Source organism: Perna viridis, chromosome 1 (genome assembly GCF_037379345.1).
Source record: "Perna viridis isolate PV_CMFRI_1.1 ecotype Kerala chromosome 1, ASM3737934v1, whole genome shotgun sequence".
In the NCBI taxonomy this organism is placed as follows: Eukaryota; Metazoa; Mollusca; class Bivalvia; order Mytilida; family Mytilidae; genus Perna; species Perna viridis.
The window spans coordinates 45,808,348-45,831,443 of record NC_142445.1 but is presented as its reverse complement, the minus strand read 5'-3'; the positions used below and the strand labels follow the sequence as shown (position 1 = coordinate 45,831,443).

The following is a 23,096-nucleotide window of genomic DNA, read 5'->3' as shown; positions in this document are numbered from 1 at the left end:
ATCAGAATAATTGATAAAGGGAGTTTAAATATTACTAGGAAATTTTTATCCTTCAAATTTCTTTGGAGTTATGTCCTTTGGATTTAGTTTCTAGAAGAACTTGACCAAAACATTTTTTTATCGCTACTTCTTTCAAACTACTGGACATAATTTCACAAAACCTAGTATGTTGTAAATATTTGTTGTCATGCATTTACAAGAAATTATGATGACTTGAATTGCCCAGCGAAAGCTATATTTTAATATAGCCTAGCTGGCCGAGTGGTCTAGGGCGCTGGACAACTTAATTCTGGTGATGTTGCCATAGATGTCACAATGGTACAAATTCTGAGTCCCACAAAGGGACCGACCAAAAAATTTGCTCAGCAAATTTGACCGTTCTAACATCGTTGGGAATTTTTCAGACCCTTCTATGCTCACGTTGTCTTCACTGAATCAATTTAATCCAATGGAGCAGTGTGGCGTATAGAGTCGTCACATTCTGAGACGTATATATGTATTTAGATTGAAATTCGATTTTACACTGACGTTTCTCAAAATTTTATTTTTTTGCTGAAGCCAAGCTATAGCCAAGGAAAGAATAGCACCCTCTAGAAGTAGACTAACTGCATTGAAGAGACACGCCATCAGTGCTGAATGGTGGGTAAAGCTATGTACCAATGAAATGCTTTTAAAAAATAATAGTTTTGCACATGTAAACAGAAATTAATATAATTGTCAAAGTTCATTTGCCACCAACAACCTGTGATTGGATATAAAAATATGAGATGTGATACGATTGCCAATGAAACATTCATCCACCAAAAGCCAAGCAACGAACAATTCAACTTGTACAAATCACCAAGCAATCTTCAATGATGAGCAAAACCCAAACCATGAAGCAAGCTGTTAAAGGCCCCAAAATAAATGAAAATGGAAAAAATGAACATAAAAACAACGACGGGTTACTGGCTTGGGACAGGCACATAAAGTATGTGACTTGGATTTAAACATGCTTAACCTTCCTCTAACATGGAAAAGCGGTGAGAAAACATAACAGTAAAACGAACGAACTGAGATCGATACAAAATACAAACACTTTAACAAATAGGACAAAATGCAACAAGCTAAATCTACCTCAAAAGAGTAGAGTACTTGCTTTTTCTGCAAGCATGTTTTTGGATTAAAATACATTCGAACTTTCATTACTTCTCAAGAAATAGTAAACCATTGCCTTATGTCTCCAATTAGCAAGCAAAAAAGGAATTGAATCAACAGTTAAAATCACAAGTGCTTGGGATCGGGATTTTTTTTGGGGGGGAGGGGAGGGGGATGTTAAAAAGAAAAAAAAAACAAAATCATGTGTAATAACAGCAAATATGGCACTTCTAGTATCCATATGAAGTTATCTGACATAAAGGGGTCGACTGATATATAGACTATATCTCAGTTGACCACCATATATCAGAAAACTTTATATGTGTAGTATAAGTGCGAAGTACCAAATTTGCTGTTACATGATTTTGTAATATTTTCTTTTTAACAAAAAAAAAAAAAAAAAACACACAAAAAAAAAAAAAAAAAAAAAGAAGAACAATTCCCAACCCCAAGTAGCTGTAATTAAAATTGCATGCTTTTAATGTATTTAAATACCGACAAAAAGCTTAAGTCAATCACAAATCCCATGTATTTGAAGAAGGTAGATTTATGTCGGTTAAAAGCATGCCGACTTGAAATGAAATTTATTTTTTTTATTTGCAGAAAAACAGAAACCATTTGTATAAAACATCAAAATAGCATGAGCACTGGTGGATCTGGAGACGGAGAATGATTGCAAGGGGTAGCCCCCCCCCTTTTTATTGGAAAATTTGCCATTTGACAAAAAATGGTAAATAATGTCCTAGCCTCCCTCCTTTCTAAGAAACCCTTGGAAGTGTCTGGATCCACCCCTTGTGTGTGTAATAGCATTGATATCGATTACAAATAAGTTGAAGTTTTAGTCCTCCTTGTATCTAATGCAGAAAGACAGCTGCAGCTGCATATGACTAGCAATAATTTAAATGATATCAAAGTCTACATTACCACAATGTGAGGATAATAACTTGCATGTATTTTAAAATGGAGAAAGTCTTTTGGAAAATTAAGGTTGTTTGTTTTTTGTTTTTTGTTTTTGTTTTTGTTTTTTTTTTTTTTTTGGGAGGGGGGCAACTGGCAAGTCGACGGCTCATTAGGATGAAGGAAACGGATTTTATCCTCAAAGGATACTTAAGGCACTATGATTACATTCTTTTAGTTGTGATATGAAAACCCCATACGCAAGTACTGAAGGGATGTTGCCAAGATGAAAGGAAAGTTGACACTACGGAAAGAAAAGTCATCGCGTTTTTCGTATAGTTTGGTCACTAATTTTCCTTTACCATCGATCTCTAAGTGTAGGTTATCTCAAGTTCTTTGTGGTAGATGCGATGTATAAAATCCACAAAACTAGGATTGCTTAACGATATGTCATCTATGTAGCGGAAACTGAGATGAAAGGATCTAGCTAAACGATTTTCCTTCTTTTGGATCAGATCAGCTTTAAAGTCAGCCTCATAAGAGTGAAGGAATAGGTCAGCAAGTAGAGGAGCACAATTTGTTCTCACTGGAATGCCGACCGTTTGTTGAAAAACGTGTCCACCACACTGGATAAATACGTTGTCTATCAAAAATTCTAGCATTTTGAAAACTTCCTCTACTGTATATTTGGAAGATGATTTGGAATTGTTTGTATATGGAATCCCTACCAAGTCTTTTTTTGAGTAACAACGATGTATAATGTTTTTTGAGTCGGAATTTTAACTAAGTATGGGGAAAAGAAGTATAAGGAGTTGAAAAATCATAGGTTTTAATGCTATTGTATTGTGATAATGATCTTGATTTCAGGGTTTCCAGAAGATTTTTCGAAATTTTCAGTTTCCACATTAAATTAATACTACTACGGGAGTAACAAGTGTCGTGGTAGGACTGGAAACTCTTTGACAGATGTAAGTATATAATTTAAAGTTTTGAAAGAGGTTTGGTGGTACATTTAGCGGATCCAGCTGTATAGCGCTGTTTGTATGGATTCTTGTGGCGTTTATGAATCCAGTACATAGACGGTAGATTACATTCATCGTCTATGGTAGAGAGACCAAAAGAGGAAAGCACGGATTTATGGTTTTCCACCGTCTCTTCTTTGGAGAGTGTGGTAGCAGTATAGGTGTTATCACTGCTATTATTTTCTACGTCTACCTCTGATAATAGTCATTGGATGTAATACATTTTGCAGACAAAAACACTTTTGTTTTGAGCTTTGTTTGCTGGTACATTATATATATCATGTATAGTAGACAATGTTTTTTGCTGCATCGGGGTCTTTGCAAATTGATGTAGCGTAGACACTCATTGATCTACTTAAAACTTTCATACATTTCAAAATTTGCGACCTCACAGCATTGATCCACTCTGACAAAGAATCAATGTCGCCTTGTTTCTTGCGTAGTCCTCTACGGCATCCGCAAGAACTTTAAAGTTTTAACTCCAATTTAAGGAGCTTGGTTCACAGTACTTTGAGCCTTTAGAAAGGACCTTATGGAGAAATTCGTTTTCGATGATGTTCAAATCCCCGTAACGACGTGGCCAGAAGGACCATATTTGAATGATGAGTTTTTGCAAGAATAGTCAGGTGGTTTAGCCTTAAGTCCTCAATCTCGAGGTCCTGCAATAACCTTTTATAATTGAAAATTTAAAATGCAATAGGTGAAGTGTATTAATATGAAATAATCGGTATTGACTTTCTTTGAAATACGAAGGAATTTTGTTCGTATTGCTTTTGTATGAAAGGAAGAAGACCGTCTATGGTGACATCATGCATTTAAGGTGGTGTATAGTGGATTGGTGATGGCCATGACTCCTTATCCGTCTTGGATTTTTGTCAAATATATTTATCACATTATGTTATTGTTATATTGACCTGAAAGGTTACTTATACTTTTGATGCTGTCATTGCATCCGTAAGGTATTGCAGTAATTAGTCTGCGTATCCAGTATTCCTCTCTTTCCCTCCGGTAGTTTTTACTTAGGACAGGACTGTTCGTTGGATGGTATATTTTTATTCCAGAATACGAACTTTCATAGATATGATTGAGTGATCCTGCTGATAAAATGTTGATAAACCGTCGGGAATTTGGTGGTATTAATTCCCGAACCTCGATCGCACATTCGTTTGTTCAATCTTTTTTGTGTTTCACCGACATTTACTAGACCGCATAAGTTGCATTCCAATCCATAGATTAAGTTCGTCGATTTGCAACTTAAAGTCATCTTGACTTCTTGTATGAAAAGTTTTGTTTGTAAGGGAACTTGTTTGGGTATTAGTGAAGAAAGAATCGGTTATTAGAATGTTGAATGTTTTGCAATTTTTAATTCAACATTTTGATATAGCACAATGTGGTTCGTCATTGTTGTAGTCAAACACATCATTTAATGTGATACATGGTTTGATTAGTTAGAAATAGACAGAATTTTGTATTGGAATAGACGGTCACCTGACTAAACGTGTTATTGATTACAATTTGTTTGAATTGTAGGGGCACTATCCATACCAGATGTGAGCGTGATAGGATTCCCATCTGGGGATACCAGTCTTACAAGACAACCGTGTCCGGTCTGCTATCAGGTTCAGACCTTTTTATACTGGGCGACATCCAAGCCAGTTTAATAAATTCGTTAAGATTCATAAAGCAACAAAATATCAGGGTTCTTAAAAGGTCAATTAATACAAAATCAACATTAGTTTTCAAAGATCCTGACCTTAAAGATGCACTTTCCACCAACCATCAAACAAATGTTGTTGTCCCTACAAATAGAGCACTAAAACAGCATCGTCTTCGTCTGTAAAGGTCATTAGTTTTGAAAAAGAACTTAAAAATTGAACTTGGCAAAGCGGTTACGCGTACATCAAACGAAATCATATCATTCATGAATCTTCCATTGTACTGTCCATTGTTGATCTCCCAAATTGTACTGAACACCTATTTTTCATTGTCCATGCAAAGATCGTTTCTTTGCTTGGCCAAGCATTCAGTTATTTTGCTTATGATCATCATTATTACAGTGTAAAATGATCTCCAGAATTATCGAGGTACTCAGCTATTCAAAAAATGGCATCATTAAGACGTGGATTGTGACAAATCTAAAAAAACTTCTATAGAATCTTCGATCATGATCCTCGTCATAATCACATTTTCTATATATTTGGAGAAACCTTTTCTAGCTTGTTCCACTCTTTATAGAGACATCCTGTATATATAGATGTTCTGAAACAAAATAATACCAGACAAAAAAAAGGCAACATTTATAATGTCCAGCAGGTTTTGTAAAATAACGTACCAAATGTGGAACGTTGACGTCATTACAATTAAGTAATGCCACAAAATATTGATATATTGATGATATATTTTACTATGTCATGAAAAACTTTTACGTTATTACAACAAAGTTGATATTTTAGGCAATGTTCATAGCTGAATACCCCTTTCAATATATCATTACTCATTAGCTATGCTCATTTCTTATCTAGTATAAACCCTTGACTTTTTTTCATTGATGTAAGTGCTTCTAATTTATCTTTGCTTTAAAAATACATGTGTCTGTTTGTATTACTTACAAACATTTTGTATGGTGCTTCCACCTTTCTGAGCAGATTAACTAATAGACTAATCCAATGACCAGTACTTCTGTATTTTCTCCATTTTTTTCAATGCCAAAACACATTTCTGTTTTTTAGTGTTTGGTTTGAATTTATGTTTCTGTAATATCATACCGTATTATGATTACATACTTAAGTAGCAGTTATTGTAAGAAACATGCAAATTCTGTAATATATGATACACCCCAAAAAAGGCTACATATTTTTATTTTTATTATTTTAAAAGTTGCTTTATAGGTCTATATGATGAAATGTGTAATCATTCATTCCATTTTGTCTGCTCTTAGGAGATAATTTACATTGAAAATCCAATGGTTTCTACTGTATTGTAGTGTCATTTACAGAGCTATCTCCCAAATTTTGAATTTTACAGTACATTCTATATGATTTATATCTCCTATGAACACGGTTTCTATTAAAATCCAGATGTTAATTTCTGTTAACTTGCGCATTTTAAACAAAATAGCAAAAATAAAAAAAAACATGTATCATGTATCGCAATTGATAAACAATTAGTATGTGTCATCTACTACAGCTTGTCATTTTTAATATTTTATTATTTTGCCGATAGCAATATTTTCATAGCTTTCAAAACTGACATTCAGAGAAAAATGTTATCATGAATGGATTCGGTGTATAATTTAGAATTGCATTTTGACTAGATAAGATGGTAAAGTCTAGAATTTGTCTTTGTTGGTATGCCATTAAAAAGTACTCTTAATTCATTTGCAACAGAAAGAACATTGTTACATATGATCTGTATGCTAGGGTTTCTCCTTGACAACATATTTGTTACTTTTGGAGGGACACTTTTTCAACACATTATCGACATTCTAACAGGCTGTAATTGTGCCCGCCCGTCTCCTAGCCGTTTTGTTTCTTAAATAGTAAGAATCGGATTTACTTCTAAATCTTGTGAAATACAAGAAGATTTAAGAAGCTAGATCCTTGGCGTCATTTTTTTAAATACCTTCACCACAATTTGTCGACAGTCATCTCATTATAAAATTATATGACAAACGGGACGATTTTGATTTTGAATTCCTAAATTTGGATTTTTTTTGTGCAGTAATATACCATCTTTCTCTGCATGTGGTGTTTTTATATTTTTTTTAGCTCAGTTGTTAAGTACATCAGACCCAGAAGGAATGTTCTTACTTTTTAATACACTATCATTGTCTGAGTTAGATTGTTTGGATTCAGGTTATAAAAAAGATGCCTTGAATGATTCCTAAATACTTTTTTAAACAAGATCTTGAGAAATATTGTGCTTGAGAAACAGAATAAAGATAATGGATTTTCATATATATTTTTATTTTTATATTTTATTTATAATCATTATTTTTTATTTTATTTATTAGTATTTTTTTTATTTTATTTATTTATTTAATTTTTTTTTTGGGGGGGGGGGAGTTTACTCATTTATTGTCATTTCTTCTGTACTGTTTGACTACTGATTAAACAGATTTTAACCAGTGGCAACTTACCGTTTGTATTGTAATATACCAGACATAATTAACCAATGAAAGTGGAAGGTTTAGGGCACTTTAAAACCTGGTTAAAACACAATATCCATCAGAAATCCAGAACCATGACGATGGTTTCCAACGTTTTATCCTGATATTGCCGTTTGTTATACGAACTTTCCTTTTGGACTATTCCCTTTCAATATTGCCGAGTTTATAAGTTGGGTAATTTTGTTATTACCTCATATTCATTTTTTACATTGTCGCCAGAGGGGATAAAAGGAAGATACTTCTAACTGGTCAAATTCACAGGCTGGAGTTCTTGACAAACGTTGAACTTAATCTCATAATGCTCATAATGATAATATCTTAAAAATCAATAGATCGGTAATGAAATAGGGGTGACAACAAAATTACCGAACACAAATGCGATCCATAATCAACTCAAGTCCAAAATAAATCTCACAAAATATATTATACCACCGGAACAGCTGGTACCACAATAGTCATGACTTGGTACAGGCATTCCAAACGAAATGGTGGGTTAAATATAAGTTTTACAGCGCATCAAACCTCTCTCTTCCTTTGCGGCGTGAAAATACCGGTGGTGATTAATTGGCACTTGCATGCTATAGTATCATAATTGGTAAATTGCGCAGTGTTCATATTAGCATAAAGAATGATTTACGAAAAGCCACCATTACTCGTTGTAGAAGAACCTTTTTATTTTAACCAAGGGCTGATTTTTGAAAAACAACATGGTGAAAGAGACGTTTTGACTCGCATTTCCTCATACCCCTGATTCAGGAGTCTGTTACGCAGATTATTGAGCATTCAAGGAACTGATCTAGAAAGATTGGTGTAAATGAATATTTTACATCTAAAATGCCAAATATTACATGAAAACGATTCACAAAACAATGGAAGTAAATATAAATTTATTCAATGACACATGCTTAAGTTTAAAACAATAAAAACAAAATGCGACAAAACGATGAAATATAACATTTAGTAAAATGCCTCTTTTCAATTGCTATAAATATGTCACATTCAGACTTCAAATGTCAGTTGAAATATTAAATCTGTTTGCTATTATAAAAGGTTATGGTTATCAAACTGCAAACAACTATTGGACGGACAACGCAATGACGATCTACTGCTTTTTAGTGATAAAAGCAAATAGCTAATTGCCCATAAGGTAACTAAATGAATAATTGAAACAATACACACAGGAAGTGGAAATATTTACGGGTTCTTTTGGAATTAAGTCATGATGGACTTAGCTTGCGTTTTGATGCTAGAATTATCAACTTATTCAAGATAAACTTCAAGGGAGAGAGAGGTAAGGTATTGGAAGAGTTAAATATTGGTGATATATAAGTTGTTAGTTATAAAATCTCGAAATAAAATAAGACAACAAAGGCAAAACATCTTGGATTCAGAAACAACTCGGAATTAAGCATCTTTTGGGGAAGGATTGTGAGAGGGGGTTCGGGAGGGGCCAAGGGCTCACTTCAACATTCATTTCCTAAACCTCATTTCAACATTCATTTCCTTGTTCGCCATATAAGGTCACACACAGTTGGGAATGGTCGCAATCGAGTCGGGGGGGGGGGGTCAGAGAGGGTCTGAGGAGGTCAACATTCATTTCCTTATGCGCCATTTTAGGTCGCACAGAGTTGGGAATGGCCGCAATGGACTCGAAAAGTGAGTGCCATAGTTCTCATTTCAAATCATTTCCTTATTCAACATTATTTTCCTTATTCGCCATTTTAGGTTACAGACAGTTGGAAATGGTCGCAATCGACTCGAGAAGTGTCAGAGATCTCATTTCAACATTCATTTCCTTATTCGCCATTTTAGGTCGCACAGAGTAGGAAATAAATAAAATTATTTTGAAGATTGTTGCGATTTGAATTCTTTTCCAATTTTCAACAATAGCAGGTTGCATTTTTTTTATACAATTTATCCATACGATAAATTGTCTCAAATTTGGAATCATTCGATAGATAATTTCAACTAACTTCATGAATAAACCAAGAAAAGCAATTTTCAATATTTAAAAAAACACAAAACACAGAAATATTACCCTTACCGTTTAAAACATGTCTCAGTATGAAAGTGAACTGCTCATTTAAAGCATACCAATCCTGTCTAACTCAAATTTAGGTCATTTAGAAACTATGTCTCTATCATATCTTTTCCGACACTAAGTTGTTTGTGATAGAGTTATAATTGCTTTATAATCGAAAAGTCTTCAAAATTCCACATTTAAAACAAGTTTTTGTATGATACATTTTATTTATTAAGTATCAATAAACTCTTAAAAAATAAGCATATATATAGAGAAAATGCAAACTTTCAGAATATAAACACTGTAAATAATTTGGAAATTATGATTAAGAAATCGATTTACAGAACATACCCGCCCATTTAAGGCGCAAAAAAGTAGATTTTTTCTTCTATTCGGGGTCGCCTTTTGAAAAAATAAGCGAATATACTAAGCAATTATGATAGACAATAATTTTGAACTAAACATATTTTCATTTAAATACTGAATAGTCATCGTGTAGAGCTTGTGTGTGCTTTAAATGATAACTTTCGTTCAATATTGGCCGGGGCACATTTTAGCGCGGTAGTGGCACTTTTTCGTCGCTAAACTTGTCTTGCATTAGTTTACATATTCATAAAAAGTAATCAAGGGAACCAAAACCTAACATGAAAAAAAGACACATACAACAAAGACATAGGATCACCAAAATAATACATACAAAGTTACAAAAGTAAATGAGTAACTCGGACTCCACTAAAAACTGGGAGCATGGATCAAGAGACTGGTAGGGTGAATGTCTTTTGCTTTTCTTGAAACACCAGTCGAGTTGCTCATAAAAAGTCAAGTCCAGGGTAGACAAAAGAGGAAAGGAAAACTATGACACATTGAACAAATCAGTTTTAATGGTGCAGATGGATATACCTTAACGATCCACGAGTTCATGACGACCATAAAACGTCTGTTGTGTGACATCAATCTTGTGACAACAAAACTATGTTCCAGAAGCCTATTTGTAAAAGTACTAGCGCGATACAAAAAGTCTGCGTATGAGTTGTGATATGAACTGCTGAAGGGATGTTGCCACAGATGAAAGGAAAGTTGACATTTCTGAATGAAAAGTCATCACGTTTGTCGTAAATTTTGGTTAATAGGTTTCCTTTACCATCGATTTCGGTCAAGATATCAGGCTGACTTCACAGTGTCTGTAGTATCCTTTATCTCAAGTTCTTTGGGGTAGATGCGATGTATCAAATTCCCGAAATAAGGATTGTTTAAAGATAATACGTCATCTATATAACGGAAACTGTGATCAAAGGATCTAGCCAAACGATATTCTTTCTTTCGGATCAGATCAGTTATAAAGTCAGACTCATAAGAGTGAAGGAATAGGTCAGCAAGTAAAGGAGCATAATTTGTTCCCATTTCTTGCGCAGTCCTCTACGGCATCCAGAAGAACTTTAAAGTTATAGTTCCAATTTATAAGGCAGAAACAGGTGTGCCAAGATTTGTTTTGTAAAGGGATGTAGTAGAGTGAGAGATATAGAATAGAGTTTGGTTCTATTGTGATGAAGTCCAAGAGGTTTTTGTATGAAGGGAACGAGACCATCTATGTAGACATCATGTACCTTAGGTGACGTATAGTGGCGATGGCCATGAATCCTTTCCCGTCTTGGATTTTTGTCAAATAAATTCATCACATTTATGCTATTGTTATATCGACTTGAAAGGTTTCCTATACTTTTGATGTTATCATTGCATCCGTAAGGTATTGCAGTACCTAGTCTGCATATGCAGTACTACTCTCTTTCCCTACGATAGTTTGTACTTAGAACGAGACTGTTCGTAGGATGGTAATTTTTTTCTAAAATGCGAACTTTCATAGAGAGGATTGAATGATCTTGTTGATTAAAGTGCCGATAAACTATAGGGTATTCGGTGGTGTTAATTCCCGAACGATGACCGCACATTCTTTCGTTAATCGTTCTTATCTTTCTCCGACATATACGAAACCACATAATTTGCATTCTAATCCATATATTGATCTGCAACTTAAGTCATCGTGACTTCTTATATGGAAGGTTTTGTTTGTAAGGGAACTGGAGAGGTAAGAGTCGGTTATAAAAATGTTGCATGTTTTGCAATTTTTAATACCACATTTTGATATGGTACAATGTGGATCGTCATCGTTGTAGTCAAATATATCATTTAAAGTGACGGAACATGGTTTGATATTTTTGAAATAGTCAGAACTTTTGTTCTGGAATAGATTGTCTGCAGACTGAACGTTTGATTGGGTACTTTTAGTTGAATTGGTCGGGGCACTTTCCATACCAAATAATTCAGTTTTAAAAACCAAAGCAATCCCAACTGATGCTCTCCTACAGTTTATTCTATTTTTGACAAAATAAGTATACCTAACTGGGAGTTTTAAGTCATCAAAATATGTAAGTTTTGTTTCTACAAAAACACATATATCATGAATACATACAATTTCAATAAAATCATGGGTCAATAACCTTTTTTTCAAACAACAACCATGTAAAAAAATAGATATTCAAGTAATCAACAACAAAATGAGTGGCATTTTCATTGTTAATGTTCAGTACTGAACCTCAAGGCTGACCACTTACACCGACCCGTTACCTGTATGGAGTACTTTGATTGTTTGTAAATGTAACTCCTCTGGGGGACGACCCATGGCGTTGACGTTTAGGTGGGGCGTGACTCCAGAGTCAGGTTCATTCAAATGAGTTTGGTGGCTTGAAGCCTGCGGTGCAGCACCGTCCAGGACCTCTGCTGAAGCTTGACCATCACGATTGGACTTTGGAATAAATTGTTGATTATTGTTAATTGTCAATGTACAGTTTGTCATGTACCATTGACACTTGTCGACCTTCCTGTCTAGTAGTTCTCATAACAGGGTAAAGAGGTCTACGCCTTTTCTCAATTTTCGGTGGATATTGATCTCATATTCCGTAAAGTGTACCTTTCAGTCGTTTTACAACACTAAGCACGAATTCAAGATCACGATGATATATAAACATCGCAACAATAGGTGCCCTTATGTTGTCATCGCCATGAGTCTTGAAGCGATGCACATTTCCAAAATGAATATAATAATCGACTTCGTTACAAAGGAAGTACCGTAATAGTTCTTCGGTATTTTCATTTGGCACTCTATGCAACCCTGTAAAAATCAAATATCCAAAAATCACCATGAAGTTGATGAGAGAGGTGCAAGGTGAGCCCTTCCAGCCCATGGACTATAAGATTTACAGTTCTATGAATGAGATTTTTTTCCGAGAAATTAATACCGATACCAGATTTCTAGGGGTAGGAGTAATATATTTAACTTTAGTTTTATGATTATTTTATGGTGAAAACTAAGTTTTCGTGGTTTAATCATATCGAAAAATTCAATTATCAGTTAAATGACAACGCATTTGAGACGTTTTGGCTAGCTAAGAAATAATTTGTACAGTTGACTTTATGCAACTCATTATTTTTTGCAATTTTTGATAAATTCTGACTATGAAAATTGCCACAAAAGTGTCAATTATGATAGTACAAAACAGCAATATACCAAATAAGCCACATTGCACTGAAGTATGAATACTATTGGGGTTTGACATAAAACAATATTGTAAATTTATGCGATTTTTCTATGGGGTAGGAGAAAATTTTTTCCATTTAACTCCAAAATTCTAACTGTTATTGCAAGTTGTTTGGTACCATTGGAAAGCTGTATGATATTTGGTTACTTGATGATATATAACTTACTTCGTTGAAGTATGAAGTAAAAATTAATTGAGGTACAAAAATTGACTAAAATTACAAAAATGTTTTAGTTTATCATTTGGCGACAAAATGATACAGTACTGGAAGATAAAAGTATATATAAAAAGCATATTTTGGTTGTTATAAGCGACCATTAACAAGACTTATCTTCTTGGGTGTTTGGACCATTGCGCTGGACACACAGATCTTCTATAAATTATGTTACCCATTTATGTTTCATAACTCATTTTGCAACCTCGTTTCTATGGCTCATGGATTTATAAAGAGAGATAAGTTTCGAACACCGGGAAGAGATTGAGAGCTGGAGATGTTAGACCTGTAATTAAGAGCTGAGACAGGCAGACAGAAATCATGGCAAGAATTTGTTAACTGAAGGACCAAATTGAAGACGAACAGGAAGAAGACGACCACATGACTTGGATGGACGGATACTAGGAGTGTCATAGATCAAATGTTGTATATAATAAAATAACAATAAGTATTCCATTGTGTTGCGTTACATATGTTGGGTCTTTGAGAAATTTTTAAATGAATTATGGCAAATTGTAATAAGTCTTCGAAATAACTCCAAAAGTATCAATTGTGAAACTGTCCAAAACAAAAAAATACAAATACAAATAAGACATACTTTTAGTCAAGCATAAGTATATCTATATGGCATTGAACAAATTAAAGCGATTTTTCCTAGTGGTAGGGGTACAAATTGTGCATTAAGCTAAAAGAGAACAGCTTGCTGTAACAATTTGACAACAATAAAAAGATGAGGTATCAAACTATCTGATGATAATCAAATATGTTATTTTCATTTGTGATATCAAATGATGACCATTACGTTCGAACAATTTGCCTAACCAGATAGAATAAATTTATATAAATGTAAACTTCAACTTAAACAATGAAAATTTAATTCGTAAATGGAAGATACAAAAATACCCGAAAATCATCGAGTGATGGTTAGTATGGTGGTGCATCACTGACTCACCCAGTCCAATGACTACATACATGAAAGGGGAAATGACATAGAATGTTGAAAAAGGAAATGAATGTTGAAATGAGATTTGTGATCCCTCCCGAGTCTATTGCTATCATTCCAAACTCCTTGCGACCTAAAATGGCGAATAAGGAAATGAATGTTGAAAAAGAAAATTAATGTTAAAATTAGATCTCTAATCCCTCCCGAGTCGATTGCGACAATTCCCAACTCCATGCGACCTAAAATAACGAATAAGAAAATGAATGTTGAGAAAAGGAATGGATGTTGAAAAAGGAAGTAAACGTTGAAATGATATGTCTGAGTCCTCCTGAGTCGATAAACCCCTCCCATCTCTGTGCGACCTTAAATGGCGAATAAAGACATGAATGTTAAAAAGGGGAATGAATAATGAAATGAGATCTCCGACCTCTCCCGTGTCGATTGCGATCATTTCTAACTCTGTGCCATAAGTGGCGAATACGGAAATGAATGTTGAAAAAGAAAATTAATGTTGAAATGAAATATCCGACCCCTCCCGAGTCAATTGTGAATGTTCCCAACTCTGGGCAACCTAAATAGCGAATAAGGAAATTAATATTGAAATGAGCCCTTGGTTCCTCCCGAATACCCTCTCACAATCCTTCCTTAAAAGATGCGTAATGATGTGTTAGCACTTTGAAATGCTTCATTTGTGAAAAATACCTTTGAGATGTTTCCTATGATAATTATGATAAAATAAAAAGTAGAACGTATAAATTAAAAACAATAAATTCATATCCACTCTGTCAATCACACTATATAAGACATCATTGTCGATCCTTCATATTTGAGACAAATTTATGATACGAAACTACATCCAGGGCTTTCAATGTGGTTTATGCATACGTTTAGTCAGTAAGTCCTAAAACAGCGTTTTCGGCCAAATTGAAGGTGTTTCTAGGAATGCAAAGTACACTTACCTACACCGATGTATTTGATCTATGCTTCCAGTTTTTAGTGGAGTCCAACTTGCTCATTTACTTTTGTCACTGGGTGGCATTCTTTTGATTTCCGCTAGAATCGTGGTTTCCCCGATTACTCTTTCGCCCTTTATTTTTTTTTTAAAAAACTACTGTACTTATCCTGAGGTTATTCTGTTCATTTTTAAATATCTTTTTAAAATAAGATATGTTAATACTATTGAATTACAACGCATCTAATTTAAGTTGTAATGCTGTATGTTTGTGACTCTTACTTATCGGATATACTTATTGGATAACTTAATTCATTCGCCGTTTTTGTGTTTGTGTTTTTGTTTTTGTTTTTGTTTTTGTTTTTGTTTTTTTTTTTTGTTCTTTGTTTTTCAGGAAAATAATCCATACATCTGTTTGACTAAGATGTTAATATCTCATATGTGGATGCTTATCATATTGCTGTGTTTTGGGATATTTTCAGTTTCCTTAAACGCTTTCAGTATTCCCATGGATCCTGAAACAGGTATCGAAATTCAAAATTGCTGTGATTTATTTTATTCAGATTTTTTTTAAATCATTATATTATACTAGGCTATCAATTTATCAACAAACATATGAAAACCAGACTTCCATCGAAAATACAGTACCTGGATTTGGTAAAGATTCAAATCATGTACATTGTAATACAGCTATGATGAATTGTGAATGGTACAATGAGAGAAAGTTTCATAGTTTTCCTCTCTTTGTTGCTTAAAGAAATAATTTATACACTTAGTCTTAAATTAGGGTCAACATCGTTTTAAACAAAAGTGTCATTCTCAAACTTTGTTATGTTAAAAAAGTTTTTAGAAGTATTTAAATTTAAAAAGTAAAAAAAAATCTTAATATTTTTGTAACAAATTCAAGTCTTTCAAATATATGCTAAAAAGAATATTATCAACCTCAAAAAAGTTTGCGTTTTTGAGCAACATGTTAACGTGAAATGGCTGTATTGTACACATGTAAAAAAAAAACATATACAAACATGCATTAAACCGGTGTACCTGGTCCATGTCCCAGTCCGAGTTGCTCATTTATTTTTTATATATTTTTTTTTAAATATTTTTGGTTATTTTTCGTTCTTTGTTTTGTATTTCTGTTTTCCCTGTCGTCCCTGGATTGCATTCTCTGATTTCCGCTAGAATCTTGGTTTCCTTGATTAATATTTCAATCACATATACCTTATATTAATCACCCAATCACGGTAAATTGTGAAAAACAAAATTAAAAATCCACTCACTACGGTTTCCGGAATAATCTGAGCTTAAATATTTACAGGTAAGTACAAAAAATACAAAGACTGACCAGAATCAAATAACAAACTAAATAAGGTTTACCACCTGAAATCCGCAATTTATACCTGACTTCTTCCTTCCAAGTCAGGAAGCCAAGGTGGTAAAGAATCTATTATATCAATTACATAGCAGAAATTGTACATCCTGCTATTAGATACAAATACAAAACATACAACTTAATACACAACATACAAAAGTAAGACATACTTATGGTATATTTATTTTTATTTCGTCTAATTAATTACTTGTTTTGCATATAGTTTTTGATGACAGTCTTGGATGTGTCATTTATAGATGTTTTTTTGTTGTTGTTTTTTTTTAAATTCCCTTATTGTTTTTTTTTTTTTTTTCATATTAGACATACAAGCACGATCTGCGTGGCCCCAAGGAAAATATGCACTTCCTGCAAGTATGTATGGTTGTCCCGAGACGGGTTGGAGAATACATTACATCAACCTTAGTCTTCTGACTGATGAAATTTACTGGACAACTTCTGGCGTTATTTATCTATGTGATTGTAATAATGCTTCAGTTATGTGCAACCACACAAGCTCTTTAAATATATTAGGTCCATATTCTTCTAGATCATTCCAGTTTAACTTTTGTGGCAGAAACGATGCAAACCAAAACTCGTCCTGGCCAGCTGGGAACTACTGTTTGTTTGGAACAGAGAATCAATGTCCCAAAGGTATAAAATGTTTAAAATCACACATATTTGGTATTATAAAATTCAAAGTAATAATAAAGTTCAAAATACCTACAGGGGGTACTTTATTCGCTTACTGTATACAAATGTTTTTTTTTCCCAAAATCTTTTGTAATGCGCTATCCTCACCCCCATCAATGTGATATCGAAAACATGATGGTTTGATATAAAATGTACAACATCGTCGCCAAAAGAAACAAGAATCATCGTACAAAAACGGCCTATCGAAGATAAACCATGTCCACTGTGAATATGTAGGCGCTACACAAAAAAACTTGTCGTATACCGAGGGATGTTGAAATTTTCACCAAGTATAGTTACATCTTATCTCTGGCAGAACATTTACATGTTATTATTAATAAATTTTTAAAACAAAAAGGAAATAACCGAAAAAAATGAACACCGTCTCTTCATATCGAAAAGCACGTTCGTATAGTTTGTGAATGATTACGTTCATCTGTGTTATTACCACTTAGGTTATTTTTTTCTCATTTTCTGATATAAGTATACATTACATCAGGTTTTGTTGTAACTTGGTAGTAATTGTTTTGAAATGTCTGAAAACCTTTCTAATCCGTACACTTATATGCCATGAAAGAAATTTAAATCCCTCTTTAATCCCATATACCCTTTAATAACAACAAAACAACTTTCATCACTTCGTTGTACTAGAGTACAACCAAAAATATTTTTTCCGCTAACAGACCAAAAAAACACCAATAAAGGTGTCACCTTAGTATTAGATGCGAAATATGCAGCATTGCAACAGCTTTTCTAGCATATATGGTTTACCTTTCATAGTTGATTAGAGCCTGTTCCGATTATTTATATTTAAAAAAAACGCCATCGTGAACTTGTCACCTCAACTTTTTTTGCCAGGGAAACAATAAAATTCACCATATCCGCTCCTTTAATTAATTCAGGTATCGTTATCAAGTTTTAATTAAATTTAAGAAGCAACACTCTTTTCTGATTTCTAAAAAATTGTGTCCATCATCTCATAGACCAAATTTTATAATGTGACTATGACGTCATCAACCTAATTTAATGATTACACGTCGAATTTGATACTAAAATTAAATCATAAGCAATAACTTTTATATCTTTCGGTCTATTTGAAATAACTTCAATGCCCGTGGAGCACACTTGAAAATAAACTACTATATAAAAAATATAACCATTCTTAAATAATCTACGATTTTCTGTAACAACAGAAATATAAAAACAGATGTTATATCTACAACATAAGTCGTCTAGTCTAACGCTGAGTTGACTACTGTTTTACCCATTTTGACTATTGTGTACCAATATAAACATAATTCCATCGGAACAATTGTAGCCAGTGTGGTAGCGGGAGGTTTGACTAGCCTTTAAACCGGTTTTACTCATCGTTTGGACTACATGTTTTATATTTTTCCTTGATTTCTCTTTAAATGTAAGTCGTTTGGCTAGTATAAATTACCTGAGCATCATCATGTTGTTAATAAGGGGAGAGTTGGTAATGATTGCACGCAGGTCCTCTCAGCCAATGAATTTCAAAATTTGTCACTAAAACTGGCAATTGAAAATGCATGTTCTATTTAAAAATAACATAAATAACATATCTATTAATGAAAGGGTTTAAAGAGAGTACCATGACAATCAAAGGACAGAATGTCGAGGCAAGAGGTTTCATGAATGGTGTTAACAATACTGGATACATTTTTGTTCCTTTTTGCTGTCAAGATGATGATAGAATTATGTCTTTGGACACACTGCCAAATGACTTCCCATTTGTTCTAATCAAAGTAAGTGAATACATTTTCATTTCCTTGAATAAACTCTGTACATGTTAATGTTATTTTGTATTTAAGGTATTGTAAATAAAAATAATGAAAAAATCGTTAGAATCTTCTACAAGATTGAAGATATGATGTGTTTTTACAAAATTATTCTTTATGTAATTAAGTGCTTATTCATTCAGCCGTTTTATATTATTTACTCTTTTGTTATGAAGGGATCGAGATTCCAGCCGTGCCCGCGAATGACAGATATGACTGTCCATGAGGAAACTATATATTTACCGAAAAGAATTGCATCATTTTCAGGAACTTTACATAAACCTTTGATGACAAATACTCATCTTGGTCTCACATTTTGCTACTACCAACCATATAGATACATTATAAAAATACCAAGTAAGTGCATTAAAGATAGATACAGCACACCCAAAACTCAAACTCAATATAACGAATGAAACATTTCACAGGCTTTATCAAATGCAAGATATTTAGCGTTCATGTGTAATAAAAGCCTATGTTTGTACATACTCCACAAGGCCACAGCCGATTGCAAAGTTTCCCAGCTGTCTACCTTGATAGTCTGCTTAAAGTAAGACAATTACTCCTTATAAAAAGTTTCACAAATGCAAAGTTTGTCATCAAGGACTTTAAGGCTAAACCACCCGACTGTTTTTACAAAAATCTCCATTCAAATATTGTACTTCCGTTCACGGAGATTTAAACATCAACTAAAACGAATCTTTCCGTAAGGTCCTTTCTAAAGGTCCCAAGAAACGTGAACCACTCCCCATAATTTGGAATTATAACTTTGAAAGTTTTTATGGATACCGTGGAGGAGTATGTAAGGAAATGGATGAAATTGATTTACTGTCAGGGTTGATAGAGGATGTTACGTCTTTAATTTTGAAAGATATGAAAGTTTTACGTTGGTCAATTAATGTCAATGCTGCATCAGTTTTCAAAGACCCCATTGTGGCAAAAACATCGTCTACTATACATGCCAAATACAGACGGAAAATAATAGCAATAATAACTTATACTGCTACAACACTCTCCAAAGAAGAGATACAGAAAATCAAAAAAATCTTTGTTATCCTCTTTTTCAATGGGAACAGATTGTTCTCTACTTGCTGGCCTTTCCTTCACATCTATGAGGCTGACTTTATTGCTGATCCTACAAAAACTCGAAAGATATTCTCGAGACAATAGGTAGCAATAAAATTGATTTTTCAACTCTTTATATTCTATTCCCCATATTCAGACAAAATGCCGACTCAAAACCATTTTACTTAGTTGTTACTCAAGAAAAGACGGGATACATCTAAATACAAATATGTAGTTCTTGGTAGAAATTCCTCATACTTTGTAAACAACGATTCCTAATTATCTTCCAAATACACCTATGAAATATTTTACATAACACCTGAATTTTTTATCGACAACATATTTGTCCATGGCCAGTGTGTTGGACGTGTTTTTAAAAAAACGGTCGGAATTTCAATGGGAACAAATTATTCTCCTCTACTTGCTGGCCAATTCTTTCACTTCTATGAGGTTGACTTTATAGCTGATATAATCCAAAGGAAGGAACATCGTCTGGCGATATCCTTTTATCTCATAATCATCTATATAGATGACGTATTATCGTTGAACAATCCTAGTTTCGGGGATTATATACATCGCATCTACCCCAAAGAACGCTATAAAGGATATCATAGACACTGTGAAGTAAGCCTCACGCCTTGACTTACACTTAGAGATCGATGGTAAAGGAAAATTGTTGACCAAACTATACGACAAACGTGATGACTTTCATTCCGTATTGTCAACTTTCCTTTCTTCAGTGGCAACATTTCTTCAGCACCTGTGTATGGAGTTTTCATATCACAACTCATACGTTTTGTCAAAGCTTGCCGTAACAACGACTTTTTGTACCGCGCTAGTCTCTTACAATTAGGCTTCTGCAAAAGGGTTGTGTTGCTGCAAGATTGAAGTTATTACTATAGAAGTTTTATTGTCGAAATCACAAACTCGTGCATCGTTACAGTGTATCCATATGTTTCATAAGAACTGATTTGTTCGATGTGCCATAGTTGTCCTTTTCTCTTTACCTCGTATACCCTAGACCTAACTTTTTTTAAGGAGCAACTCGCCGATGGTTTCTAGAAAAACAGAGGACGTTTAGCCTACCGGTTGACATGGTCCATGCTCCCAGTTTTTAGTGGAGTCCTAGCTAGTTGCTCATCTACTTTTGTTACTTTGTATGAATTGTTTTGATTATTTTAATTTCTCTGTGTGTGTGTGTGTGTGTGTGTGTGTGTGTGTGTGTGTGTGTGTGTTTTTCATGTCCGGTCTTTGTCCCTGGAATACATTTTTTTTTATTTCTGCAAGAATCTTGGTTCCCTTGATTACTCTTTGTCTACTTGCCTTAAAGTGTGGCTTTATATACTCCTCGGTATGGCTAACCTTCCGATCGTCCGTCACGCTTCTGAACAACTTTTAAAGATATGAAACTTGATAAGTAATAAGTGTTAAGATTGTATCTACTTTTGTGTCACATAGAAACTTAAGATAGTGTGGGCATACATTATGGAATAGGGTTAGGGTTTTTTGTAACATTTGCCCATGATACTTTTAGTGTCTAAACCATATGCTTCACAATGATAAGATAAACTTTAATGATTTTGGTAACTTTGGACTTGACTTGATTGTCTTAGACTCATTATTATATACATGTATATGTAATAGAGATTAAACTTACCATGCACTATAGTCATTTCAAGAATATGAAATAGCTAGCAATGTCATCATGTTAGTGAAAAAGTGATTAAATGAATACTATGATAACGTTATTTTCTTGACGAGAAAATTAATGACAAATGCTTCATGTACTTTCCTGGAAAATCAATTTTACTCGATATTCTGGTATATTCAATGGTACATGTATTTACATTATTATGAATGACTTAACGCAGACTTCATTATATCACACATACTACTTATCGGCTGATGCTTTGGCTAGAACAAAGCTCGGTTCAAACATTATTTAAGTACCATTCTGTGTAAGAAAAAATCTCCGTGTTTTTATCCTTCATGTGCTAAACCTTTTTGTTTGATTCTTAGACAGAGAACAACTTAAACACATTTGTACAAAAGTTATCTTTAAAAGCCACTGATAAAGAAAACAAAACAGATTGTCTAAACTACAGTTTACATGTATCGCAATTAATGAAAGTTTGATAATAAAGATAACGTATAGCTCAGTAGTCCTAAAATTTTTATTAACTTCTCATTTTATATTAAATTGAAGAAATTTCGGAATAAGGATGGCAAGTTTTTAGTTTTGTATTGGGAACAGGGGACAAAGGTATTTTGGAAAACATTATATGGTGATTATGAGTAGTGTATTTCTTCTATATCCCAATTTGATATTTTTGATATATTTTTCAGCAACCTTGGAGCAAGGTAATAACACATTAGTAGACATTAGCTTTTTTTTTATATTTTCTTCGATTTTGGCAACTCTCAAAAAGAGAGTTCTCTCTACCAAAGACGAAGGTTGCAATCTACCGTCTATGTATTGGATTTCTAAACTCAACAAGAATCCATACAAACAACGCTACAAAGCTTGATCTGCAAAATACATCACCAAACCTCTTCCAAACTTTTAACTTCTATACCCAAAGCTGTCATAGAAGATCTCCAGTCCTACCACGACACTTGTTACTCCGTAAATGGTATTAATTTAACGTTGATTTCAATAGGTATCAATGAAACCTATGATTGTTCAACTTTTTATATTCTGTTCCCCATATTCAGACAAAATTCCGACCCAAAAACACTTTACATGGTTGTTACTCAAGAAAAGAGGGGTACACCTAAATACGAATATGTAAATCTTGGTAATGATTACTCATCGTTTGTTAAAAAAAAGATTCCTGATTATCTTCCAAATACATGTACACCGATGAAATTAAACACAAATTTTTTATCGACAACATATTTGTCTATGGCCAGTGTGTTGGACTGTTTTTTTTTTTAAAAAAACGGTTGGAATTTCAATGAGAACAAATTGTTCTCCTCTACTTGCTGGCCTATTCCTTCACTTCTATGAGGCTGACTTTATAGCTGATCTGATCCAAAGGAAGGAACTTCGTTTGGCTAGATCCTTTTATCTCATAATCATCTATAAAGATGACGTATTATCGTTAAACAATACCAGTTTCGGGGATTATATACATCGCATCTACCCCAAAGAACTTCGGATAAAAGATACTACAGACACTGTGAAGTAAGCCTCATATCTTGACTTATATTTAGAGATC

At 33.6% G+C, this 23,096-nt stretch overlaps 1 protein-coding gene across 1 annotated transcript in view; it reads left to right on the top strand.

The window, feature by feature from the left end:
• The first annotated feature begins 15,323 nt into the window (after positions 1 to 15,323).
• Positions 15,324 to 23,096, top strand: part of LOC148628992 (uncharacterized) — a 78,433-nt gene continuing 70,660 nt past the window's right edge. Inside the window, exons 1-5 of the mRNA XM_088542031.1 lie at positions 15,324 to 15,473; positions 16,643 to 16,972; positions 18,608 to 18,777; positions 18,987 to 19,167; positions 22,222 to 22,236. Of these exons, the coding sequence (XP_088398157.1) occupies positions 15,374 to 15,473; positions 16,643 to 16,972; positions 18,608 to 18,777; positions 18,987 to 19,167; positions 22,222 to 22,236 (796 nt within the window). The 5' untranslated portion in view covers positions 15,324 to 15,373. The remainder of the gene's footprint in view (positions 15,474 to 16,642; positions 16,973 to 18,607; positions 18,778 to 18,986; positions 19,168 to 22,221; positions 22,237 to 23,096) is intronic.